This window comes from Biomphalaria glabrata, chromosome 9 (genome assembly GCF_947242115.1).
Source record: "Biomphalaria glabrata chromosome 9, xgBioGlab47.1, whole genome shotgun sequence".
NCBI classification, from domain to species: Eukaryota; Metazoa; Mollusca; class Gastropoda; family Planorbidae; genus Biomphalaria; species Biomphalaria glabrata.
In genome coordinates, this window is record NC_074719.1 from 659,686 (window position 1) to 672,438 (window position 12,753).

Consider the following 12,753-nt stretch of genomic DNA (forward strand, 5'->3'; position numbering starts at 1 on the left):
ACAAGGAAGCTTTCAAAAGTCTTTTAGAATGGGAACCAGTTTCAGAACGAATAATTAGAGCCAAATTTTTGTCTAAGTTAAAAAATGTTCACATCATTATGTGCTATGCTCCCACCAATCTTGCAAGTGATACTGACAAAAATACATTCTATGACCAACTGCAAAGTATAGTTGACAAAATACCTACAAGAGATGTTTTGATCGTCATGGGAGACTTGAATGCCAAAGTGGGAAGTGACAACAGAGAGAGAGAGAAAAGTATGGGCACCCATGGACCTGGCATCATAAATGAAAATGGAGAAATGTTTGCAGACTTCTGCACATTTAATGAATTAGTGATAGGAGGCAGCATTTTCCCCCACAAAAAATGCCACAAAGTGACATGGGTTTCACCAGACAATAAAACAGAGAATCAAATCGACCACGTTACCATATGGCGGAACTGGAGAAGCACATTACTAGATGTACGAAACAGAAGAGGAGCAGATATTGGCTCAGACCACCCCCTAGTTGTTGCCAAACTAAAAATGAAGCTGGCCAGCAATAAAACAGAAAGAAACAAAAGGAAAAGATTTGACCTAGACAAGCTCCACAACACCCAGATTAAAAAGGAATTCCAACTATCCCTTCAAAATAGATTTGCTGTGCTACAACTAGATGAGGCCAAACAAAGCAATAAATCTTGGCAAAATTTCAAAGAAATTATTACTGAAACAAGCAATGAAGTACTAAGCCTTAACCCTAAGAAGAAAAAACAGTGGATTAGTGACGAGACATGGAAATTAATCGAAGAAAGGAAATGCGCTAAACAGGCAAAAACAAGAAACCACAAGCAACAATCAAAACAAGACTACCAAGCAGTTTCACAGAAAGTCACCAAAATGCTTAGACAAGACAAACGATCATTTTACAATAATCTGGCAGAACAGGCAGAAGAAGCAGCAGGTAAAGGAGATATAAAACAACTATATAAAATCACCAAACTTCTGAGTACCAAAAAGGCTAATTGCAATGTTCCAGTCGAAGACAAATACGGAAAACTACTTTCTTCAATAAATGAACAACTTGAAAGATGGAAAGAACATTTTCAAGAAGTGCTCAATAGACCTAAACCACTAAATCCACCAGATCTAAATGCAGGACCAACACTAGACATAAACATGGAAGAAATAACAAAAGAAGAAATAAGGAATGCAATCAAACAAATGAAGACAGGTAAAGCTGCTGGAATTGACAACATACCACCCGAAGTCCTAAAAGAAGGAGGAAGTGAAATAGTTGACCAAATGCACAAACTATTCAACAAAATTTGGTTAACAGAAACACCTCCGGGTGAGTGGAAAAGGGCTTGCTAATAAAAATACCAAAGAGTGGAGATCTATCACAATGTGAGAAATGGCGAGGCATCACTTTGCTGTCAGTACCAAGCAAGATTTTTAGCAGAATCCTATTAAACAGAATAAAGGGAGCATGTGATGAACACCTAAGGGAAGAACAGGCCGGATTCAGAAAAGGGAGATCTTGTGCTGACCAAATAGCTATACTCAGGATAATTGTAGAACAATGTGTCGAATGGCAATCTCCTCTCTATGCAACTTTTGTCGACTTTGAAAAAGCTTTTGATAGTGTCGACAGAGAATCTATTAGGACTGTAATGAGACATTATGGGATCCCCAATAAAATAATAACCATAATCAAGAACCTTTATGATGGTTTCACCTGCCAAGTAACCCACTGTGGCAAGCTGTCAGAGGAATTTCCAGTCACAACAGGAGTCAAACAGGGATGTCTTCTTTCACCACTACTGTTCCTTCTAGTACTGGATTGGGTCACAAAAGAAGCCTACTCTAACGCAGGGAAAGGAATCCAATGGACTCTCACACAAAAGCTGGAAGATCTGGAATTCGCTGATGACATAGCCCTATTATCACACAGACTACAGGATATGCAAGAAAAGGTCACAGCTTTAAGCGAAGTAGGAAAAAGAGTAGGCCTCAAAATAAACCATCAAAAAACTAAAGTACTTAAAGTAAACAATAAACAAATCGGAGACATAGTATTGGATTTTCAGACAATAGACCAAGTAGAAAATTTTATATACCTTGGGAGTGTAGTCAGTATATCAGGTGGAACAGATGAAGACATTAAACGCTGTATAAATCTAGCACGTCAGACATTTACACAGCTAAAACCAACCTGGAAATCTCCTTACATCTCAAACAAGACTAAACTAAGAATCTTTAACTCTAATGTCAAGGCTGTCCTACTGTATGGTTCTGAAACATGGAGAACAACTGAAGCCACAACAAAAAAAAATACAGACCTTCATCAACAGATGCCTGAGAAATATCCTAAAAATACACTGGTATGACAAAGTAGAAAACACCAAACTGTGGGAGATGAGTGGACAAAAAAATATAGAAGTGCAGATCTTAGAGAGGAAGTGGAGATGGATTGGTCACACCCTTAGAAAAGATACCAGCAACAGAGCTAGGCAGGCCTTAGAGTGGAACCCCCAGGGAACAAGACGCAGAGGAAGACCAAAAAGAACATGGCGACGCAGTGTACTTGAAGAAGCAGAGAAGACCGGGAAGAGCTGGGACACCATCAAAAAGCTAGCAAGAGACCGTGGAGAGTGGCGTGTTTTTGTCGAGGCCCTATGTTCCATGAGGAACTCAAAGGAGTGATGATGATGATGAATATACTGGGGCCTAGAAGTGAAGGTTGTAAGTAAGCATTGAAGAGTATATAATAAGAGAAATAGAAAAAAATCCTTGATTAAATTAACTAGATTTAGAACAATTTGAAGATAGAACTTTAAAAAGCAAAATGTTAATTATGCTAAGAGCCTTCAAATGTTAAAAGCGTTTAAAAATATAAAACAAGCTGTTGAAAGACTTCTGAAGATTCCAGCTCCCATGGTATCAACGAGGCGGCTCGGAAACATTTATTTTGTGGAAAGTGGATTTGCAAGCAACAGGTGAATATGGTCCCCATTGAGTTCAAACAAGCCACCACACTATTCCACAAAGAGGCTGCCATAAGCTAAGGGCAGGAAATTGCGCTTAACAAAAACAATAGGTAGAAATATTTCTAATCGCACAGACTTATTGTTAGTCTAGATCTATTACAAATTGAATTACATGACCGATCCAAACTAATTGATACAATTACACTTAATATAAGCTTGTTTTTTTTTTTAAAGTATTTTTACCTATTTTTCTTGTGTAATATTGTTTGTTACTTTACTTCTGAATTGTCTCCTAGTAAATTTACTCTTGGTATTACTCCAGTAATTGTAAACATTCATTTGTTAGAAACTAAACAGCTCTATTTTAGACCTGATCAACTTATAATGCTAAGATTAAATAGAATTTCAGTTGTATGTTCCTATTGGATTTCTAAAAATTTCTTTTAATAATTTTTAAGCTCTAATGATTTGTTTGATTTCTAAATTAATTCCATAATATGAATATAATATTATAATTCCAAGGTATTTTGAGCTTTGAGATATTGGTTTTGAATAATAAGGATAAGCAGTTTTCATTTGTTTTGGTTATCTCTATTAATAATAATAATAATAATAATAATAATAATAATCTTTATTGTCCGTATGGAAATTGGTCTTACAATTTGTGCATTACACCAAACAAAAACATTATAACTATAAGAAACCAAAGTGTACATTCACACCAGACTCACTCATAATTTACATGTGACAAAGTTTATACCAGATTGTTCTTATTTAATGATTTGATTGCCAGGGGAACAAAAGAGAGTTTGTGTCTGTTAGTCTTTGCTATCGGTGTCTTGTATCTCTTTTGTGATGGTAAAATCACAAAATCCTGACAAAAAGGGTGATTCTTTATTTCGAGGATCTTGTTAGCCTTTTTATAGATGTTTGTCTCAAACAACTGACTAAATGGGGTTTGTTTTTTGCCAATGATTTTACCAGCAGCATTTAGGATTCTATAAAGTTTATTTTTATTTTTAATGCTCAGATTGCCATACCAGGGAGTGATATTGAAACTTAAAATATTGCAGATATGAGCATGATAAAACATAGCCAAGGCCTTTTCGCTAACATTAAACGAGGACAGTTTTCTTAGTAATCATAATCTTTGCTGCCCTTTTTTGCTGATATAATCAGTATTTGCAGTAAAATTTAGTTTATTGTCTAGGATAGTACCAAGGTATTTAAAGGTTTGCACAATTTCAATAGTCTCTCCAGCTACAGAAACAACATCATTTTCCTTCTTTTCCCTACGAAAATCGATTATCATTTCTTTGGGGTTTTTTTACATTTAATAATAAAAAATTATCTTTACAGTATTTTTCAATGTGTTCTATTTCTTTGAAATACTCATTTACATCTGAGCTCTCTGAGAGCAGGGCAAGAAGAGCCGCATCATCAGCGAATTTTGTGAAGGAGCAAAAAGGACTATCAGATTGAAAATCATTGGTGTACAAAATGAACCACAATGGCGATGTCACAGCCCCCTGGGGCGCACCTGTGTTAACTATGCATTCATTTGAAATAACATTGTTTACCCTCTGAGATCTCTGGGTCAAAAATTCATTAGCCCATAGTATTATGTATGGACTAATCTTCAACACTTTCATCTTTTCAATCTCTCCCTAGATATAGCTTTTGTTTTTTAAACAGCAGTAGGTAGGAAACTACACATTTTGAAATTTCTTGCTTCTGATGTGTTGTGTAAAATTTTAGTCCAGAGTGATCTTCAGGTTCTGAATCTGAAATCACAAAAGTAGTAAAGCAAAAAACTATCTTGACTTGATATAAACATCAGTATATCTTTATTCTTTACTAAATGTTCTTTAAAAACAAATTCAAACATGTAAACACAAAATTTAAAAAATCATCAACAACTCAGTGACTTAAACAAAAAAAATTCAATTTACATTAACATTAGAAAATGAAATGTACCTTTAAAAACTTTACTTGTACAACAATAGTTTGAATGGAAGTTTTACTGCCAACTCTCAGACCTACACCTAAATAGAAAAAAAACAAACTTTGGCTCTATTTTAATTTCCTAAACATTTTTTGTTCATTTTAAGTTCACATGGCACTAAGAAGCTGCAACACATATCAATGCATCAGTAAAGCAGGAAAAAAAAAATCCCACACATTCTGGTCTTCATGCACCAGTTTATCAAGTAGCAATCAAATCAAAGGTGTAGAAAATAAAAATATTAATACAAGTTATTACTGTTATATTATATAAGGGTCTTTAGTTAGATGATGACCTGGAAGTAAAGAAAATGTTGCCTTAATGGTTTCAATAAAAACATGTAGATAGCTAACTATAGAACTAAGGAATAGTCTTATGTATTGTTACTATTTCTGGCTAGCTTAGACCACTGAGCTATGAATGTTTTTGTGGCAAAACCAAAGCTGTAAATATCAAGTTGTCACTCTAAATTAGTTAAGTCTGATAAAAAGAATTAGCGTATTGTTAAAGGGTTTAACATGTATAAATAAATGGATGGATTATAAGACCTCAGTCAGTCTTCCCTTGTTCAATTCATACAAAATGTGGTTTGATAGAGCACATTGGCATTAATAATTAATTAAATAATTCATCAACACAAATATTTATTTTAAATTTTCCTTACCTTTGGGCATGACAGTTGGAGGAGCATTCTTAGCCCAGGCAAACATTATTGAGGACTGACCATTTTTACACATTAGTGGACAGTTCCTGTTGAGTAGAGCAGAATAGAAACTTAACATCCACCAAACTTTTTTTTCTAAAGATTATTTCTTTTATATTTAAAACTTTTACATTATTCAAATAAGTCAGACTAAAAAAATAATAGTTGCTTTTAAAGTATGGAGAGCTCATTTCACAGATGAATTTGACATAAGCATTGCAATGGTTTGAAATGAACACAAAAGATTTGCAAGACCATCAATAGACTTTTTGATGTTTAGTTTTTATGAATAGTTTATGGAAGTCTCAAGGAAAAAAAAAGTGCCATTTAATAATGTCCACCACTTAGAAAGCCAACTATGTTCCAGTAGGGGGATTTATATTTATAAAAGAGAAATATTTCTTTAAAGACAAATAAAGGTAGACTAACTAGGAGAGAAAAAGACATCAAAGTATTAATACTAGTAGATAAATTTGAGCCAAAAAGAAAACAAAAAAATAATTAAACAGTAATGAAACACAAAATTATTAGTGGTTTAAGATCATGTCCATTTTTGTATAAACATTGTTGAAAACAAAGTTCTGTTGATTAATTGTACATTTTTGTTTGTATTATTATTTGTATTATTTGTATTAAAGAGTGTTGGTATTTTTGTAAGAGTGTTGGTATTTTAAATATCTAGAAAATTGCTCAAAATATTAAGAAGTCAATAAGCCTTTCAGTAAGTCTCTTTTACTGAGCTATGCCATTGAAAGAATCCTCTTAATGTCTCCAATGTATTCTGCTTCTCAAGAAGAAGACTCAACTCCAAGGTCTTTGTGTGCAAATAAATTACATCAAGTTCATCTTTTCTTAAAGGAGAAAGCTTCATTCTTTTATAAATTGCCTTTATATAGTGCTTGCAAAGCATGCTTAGTGCACTACTGTCAAATTTCTTGTATGGACAAAGGGGGGGGGGGGGAGAAGGTATTATGGAAGTTTTCATGCTGCCTTTAGGCAGTCAGCAAACACAAAGCTCAGTTGGGATTTAAGCAGACACTGCTAAGATATTAATCAATAAAATCCAACTGACCATTGTTTTGTTCTGGGGGATTTACTCCTATGGCTGCTTCTTCAAGAGCTGAATTGGGTGGAAGTGGAACACTAACATCTCTGGGAAAGTTATCTCCTGTCAGTGGTGTAAGATCATTGAATTTACAATCTCCTGATGAGTCAGCTACAGAAATATTTGTGTAGAACATGATGTAATAATTGCACATCTCATCATTGCCTGTTGACCTGCATCAGAAACTATCATCAGTAAGTGAACAACTCATCATTTCCTGTTGACCTGTACAAGATTAAAAGAAAAAAATGTTTTGAAAATCAACAATAATACAATTGAGAAAAAAAAAAGTGTTTACTTAAGGTTTAAAACTGAAAGAGTTTTATAATCATTATTTCTTTTCTTTACCGGATGTTTTGAGACTATCAGATATGGAATCAATTTAGACTGGTTGAAAAATGGAATAGTAAAATAGAGAAATTTGTGGAGTTCCCACTAAGATTAAAACTGTTCAAAGGGTTTGGATTTATATTTGTAAACTTGTGATAACTTTATTTTTAAAGAAGTATCATTGTGGGCCAATAGAATGTAGACAAATGAAACTCCTCTTTAAATACATGAGGCTTAGATGTAAAAAATGATCTAAAAAGGAAAACTTTTTAAACAATAATTTTTTGTTAATTTATAACCTAAAAAACTGCTATTGCAAAAAAAAAAAAAGCAGCAAATTAATATGTGGATTCATTTTTTTGTTTTTAGTTTCCAATTTTTTTTAGTGGTTTTTATGTTGAATATTTAAAAAAAAAAAAGCAACTTTGTATTTTAAGAATTATGACTAGAAAGTAATTCAACCTCATGTACTAGTTAAAGAAGTATCTTTCTTTGAACAAAAGCTATTCAATAATGATAATTATAATAATAATAATAATTTTATTTATAAAGCGCTGTTAACAAACAAAATGTAGGCTCAAGGCGCTGTAATAAGATTACAAACACAAACATGACAGCTAAAATGACAGTTAATCTAAAAAAGTTTTAAACATATAGGTCTTAATGTTCTTCTTAAAAGTGGTGTAGCATGTTGTCTGAGATCAATGGGGAGTGAGTTCCAAACCTTTGGTCCGTGAACTAAAAAAGCCCGCAGACCGTAGCTTTTGAGGGAGAAACGTGGCACTATTAAAAGCGTTGAGTCCATTGAGCGCAGGGCTCTCTGGGGGACATATGGAGTAATCAGTTCGCTAAGGTACAAGGGCATCTCGTTGTTATATATACACTGATGACAAAGTGTGGCGACCTTGTAATCGATTTTCGCTTTCACGGGAAGCCAATGGAGCGTGCGCAAGAGTGTAGTAGTAGAATCTTGTCTAATTTTTTAAGGACTATTCTAGTGGCGTAGTCAAGGCGGGAGAGTATGAATGCCACAGCTAGCGTTTTTGTTGACTCCGTTGTTAAACATGGTCGGATCTGGCCTAATCTGTGCAGCTGCAGATAAAGACCTTTGCAGAGCTGACTTATGTGTGGGTCGAAAAATAGTGTTGAGTCGAAGAAAACTCCAAGATTCCGCACTACATGGACAAAAGGAACATGGCAGTTCATGATAAAGAGAGAATCTGTGCTTTCAACTTTTGAGGCATTGTTCCTAGTGCCAATCTTAATTATTTCTGTCTTGTCTTCGTTCATCTTGAGTTTATTTTCAACCATCCAATCGCTCACCCTTGCAACGGTACCACTGATTTTCTCTGCCAGATGCGACACCTCTGAGGGTACTGATGAATCATATAACAGTGAGTCATTGGCAAAGAAATGGTATAAGATGCCGGTTGGCTGTATGACACCGCTGTAAGTTTACACTTGCAGACTTTTGTAAGTTTACACTTGCAGAAAATAAATCAAACTAATGCTGGTGTCACTAGTAGTGTCAATATTAGAACTAACTCACTTGTGGCCATTGGGGATTCCCTTTGCCTATTCATGATAAGTCCCATTGTATTGATAGCCTGTGATAACTTTGCCTAAGTTTAAAAAATATTTAAGTTTAAATATTTTTTATTTTGGAGTTTAATTGTTTTAGGTTAAAAAAAAAGATAATTTAAAAATTATGTTTTACCTAGTCCATGTGTAATAGACTAAAACAGCACGAGCTTCAATAAACACAATGTTTTTATTCGTCCATCTTTATGCTCTTTACTCCAGCCACTTGTTCTCTATACTCTGACTTCCTTTTACACAGTTCCTGACACACTGCTGTTCACTCAAGCATGTATACTCAAGGTCCACTGGTCATTTCATACACAGGCACACACACTGCACTACCAGGCAGGCAAAACACATACACTTACTATCACAATGAGCATGTGTTCTATATGCAAAGGGGAATATACTTTTCTCTTTTTGGAAAGCACAGCTGATATCTACAGGATATGCTACAATATGCTATAATATACAAAGAATAGCAAACAGTTTACATTTCTCAACAATTCCAAAAGCCCAGATATTAGGGCTCTTACATTTTATGGTCAATAAATAATTTTGAAAATTATGATTACTTCCCTTACATTTAATCATAGACATATCTCTCTTACAGTGCTATCACATACTTCTCTAACACTTAATTATATATCTCTCTTACAGTGCTATCACATACTTCTCTAACACTTAATCATATATCTCTCTTACAGTGCTATCACATACTTCTCTTACACTTAATCATATATCTCAATTACAGTTTCATCACATAGATCTGTTACACTTTATCATATATCTCTCTTACAGTGCTATCACATACTTCTCTTACACTTAATCATATATCTCTCTTACAGAGCTATCACATACTTCTCTTACATGGTTCTCTTATAATGTGCATGTCTGTTGAACTGTTACATTGTTACCATTAAATGTCAATACTTACATGACACTTGGGGTGGAATTTGAAACTAGCCAAAAGAAATATTCCAGCCACAAACTGAGGCCTAGAAGTTGGAGCAGAAAGAACGGTTGTAATAAGAGTGTTGACATTTCAATAGAAATGATTACACAAATTAAAATACAAGAGTAAGGGTTTAAAAACTTACTTCTGAAATGTGGTGTATATCTTAAGACCTGAATGATCAGTAGGCTCAGAATCTACATAAAATATTAAGAGTCAAAGTCACAACACTACAGGCTATATTAAGTAGATAGAAGGTAATTATAATAATAAGTCCAAAGATGAAGGAAGAATGCAGTATTTCATGAGACAGAAAGAAAGTGACATTCAAACACAATACAAAGTAGTTGAGTAGTAACATCAATCAACAATCTTTTAGTTAGGTGAACTTTTAGCTTTTGTAGCCATTGTGTAGTTATATAATATGAATATTTATCTAGTACTCCCAATTCCAAACAAGCTGCAGCAGTTTCAAGCCACAAGAGATTGAGGGAAAATCCTGAGAGGACTCTATAAAACTTAAGAACTAACTATGGTATTCTTTACAACAGTTTAAGTTATATTAGCATGACAGGTGCTGGACTTGGTTGATACAAGCTATTTAGGATGTAGTAACAAATTTGTACAAGTGCTTCTTCTTCCTAGTGCCATTAGAGAATGGAATGGGCTGCTTGAATCAGCCAGGAAAACCAATGACTTGGCAGAGTTTAAGCCATTGATTAACATGCATGACTAAATTTACACATAAAATGCATTGGATTCTTCAACTTCAACTTGTTTCTTCAACTGAATTGAGATAAGCATTTCTCAGAATAACACTTGCAAATTCAGAAGAGAGACAGTGAGCTATGAGATCTGTTTAGATCTCCTGTCTTAGAATGAGTCAGGCATGCATATTACAGTAATATATTAACATTGTCAACACAAAGTAACAGTGTGACTGACTTACAAATATAATATTCCTCATCTTCAACAGGATAAGCTGTACATAAGTAGGCATCAGGCTATAGGGAAAATTTTTTTAAACAAATTTAAACTATGCAAACAATATTGGAATGTGAAGGTCACATGACTTTTATTATTATTATTATAAAAAATTATTTTGTTTTTGCAAGAAAATAAATCAGTATAGAATAACAATCATCATGTTTTATTTATTATTATCTATATATAGTTATAACCCTGCCATGCACACCACCATTCAAGTAGTGCAGTAGGTGTGCACTGTTAGAGACTAGACTGAGAAGGAATGTTGACATTGAAAAGAAGAGAACCAAGTCCCCGCCCCCCTCCCTCCCCAAGTCTAGGGCTGATGAACAACCTATGCTCAAGACATATTGTTATTATGTGTTTGTGATGTCCTGTGAATTAACATGTGAGCAGGTCAGGAGGCGCAAGAGAGACCTTTTCTCTCTGCTCAACATTAAATTTTATAACAGTAGGCAGATGTTAGCGCTACTGGGTGGGCTCAATCTGTGCACCTCGGTCTGCGACCAAGGGGCTAGAGTCGCCTAAGTAACCAGACAACTAGACTACACTAAACTAACTAAATTTAAAATAAAAGCAAGAACAAAAACTTTACTTGAAATACTAAAAATAAAACGATACTTTATTTACATGAAAAATAAATCAATAATAAAATATAATATATATACACTAACCACTACAACTGAACCCAGAAATTAACTAAAACCCTCTAAATCTACGCCACTACCAAACACCAACAAACTAACCAAACCAACTATCTACAAACTGATAAAACCAACTATCTAACTAAATCACTACAACTACTGTGTACTATACTAGACCTAGATACTAGATCTACTAGACACAAACACACTACAATAAACTAGTCTAGATCTACAATATTCTACTACTACAACCAACCCATAACACTAACACTAAAACAAGAACACCTTAGTTAGGCTTAGTACCTTAGCCTTACTATTAATAATAGTATTACTTCACTAAGACTAAGAACAAACTAAAGTTACAGTATAAGCCACTAAGCCGACTAAATCCTTTTCTTTTCCTGACAATCCATTCAGATCAGATCTAGTCAATTCTAGTCTAGCTAGATCAGATAATTAGATCGATCTTATATTATAAGAATATTAGACTGTCTAGTCTATATAGATGTAGAATCTAGGTCTACCATCTAGATCTAACAGTGAGTAGGCCTAGTCTAACCTGTTTCTAAGAAAAAGAAAAGGATTTTTAAAAATACGTTTAAATCATAGCATGATAGTAATGGCTACTATAGAATGAGATCTAGATCTATATAATCTAGATCTACGTATAGATTATAGTCTATATTAAGTATATAGATCTAGATAATCCCGCCCTCCCCTAGGCATTCGAGGACACATCAGTTTACCTGGTTGACCTAAAAACAAAACATGCGCTGATCTAACTTACTCTAAGTCCTAAGTATCTTTAATCTATGTAGTCTATTATCTCTATAGTCTATATATAACACAGTCTGACAAAAGAAAAAGGCCCCAAAGTCAGTACTGAATATTTTTTCCGGGGAAGGGGCTAAAAAGCTATGATAGCTTGTGAACTGTGTTACCTATACATCTAGATTCTAGATAAATTCCGCCTTCTCCAAGCCACCTAGTTGACCAAAAAAAAAAACGTATCTTAGAGCACGCTCAGTGTCTGTTGCACACACACATACAAAAAGCATCAACGTACTAGCATGCTTAGTGTGTGACCTAATTAACGGCTTGACCGATCAATAATTGGCTCCTCCCCCTTTTCTCTCATCATTGTTGTCAATAAAACTAGAGCAATGTTTTGGGGCTGTGTAGATGGCCTGGTATACACCTGTGTGTTGTGCTATTAATGAACTTTTTCTAATGTGTGTTGGTCTGATGGCTGTGATTGGATTGAGTCTTGAGATTTGTTACTTGATAGTATCTTCCCCTCACCCAAAGAAATTTTAAAATACCATATCTACATTCTATATCTCCCCCTTTCTATTTATTTTAAACTAATTTAAAAAGAGAGAACTATAGTATTTGGATATAATTACTATTATATTGATTATAAAATAAATACTAGATTCATTATTAATTTATTAACATAAAAAACGAGACCT

The 12,753-nt window shown here is 34.1% G+C and overlaps 1 protein-coding gene across 19 annotated transcripts in view; it reads right to left on the reverse strand.

Annotated features, from left to right (window-relative positions):
* LOC129928212 (peptidyl-alpha-hydroxyglycine alpha-amidating lyase 1-like) overlaps window positions 1–12,753 on the reverse strand; it is a 34,897-nt gene that overhangs the window by 18,277 nt on the left and 3,867 nt on the right. For 2 of the 19 annotated variants that reach the window (XM_056041466.1, XM_056041454.1), the window contains exons 1-9: window positions 12,223–12,652; window positions 10,600–10,654; window positions 9,796–9,847; window positions 9,633–9,693; window positions 8,664–8,736; window positions 6,752–7,009; window positions 5,641–5,726; window positions 4,949–5,016; window positions 4,552–4,755 (exon numbers count right to left, since the gene is read on the reverse strand). In XM_056041466.1, the coding sequence (XP_055897441.1) occupies window positions 4,552–4,623 (72 nt within the window). In that variant the 5' untranslated portion in view covers window positions 4,624–4,755; window positions 4,949–5,016; window positions 5,641–5,726; ... (4 more) ...; window positions 10,600–10,654; window positions 12,223–12,652. The other 17 variants (XR_008779793.1, XR_008779792.1, XR_008779794.1 and 14 more) reach the window with 17 other exon arrangements.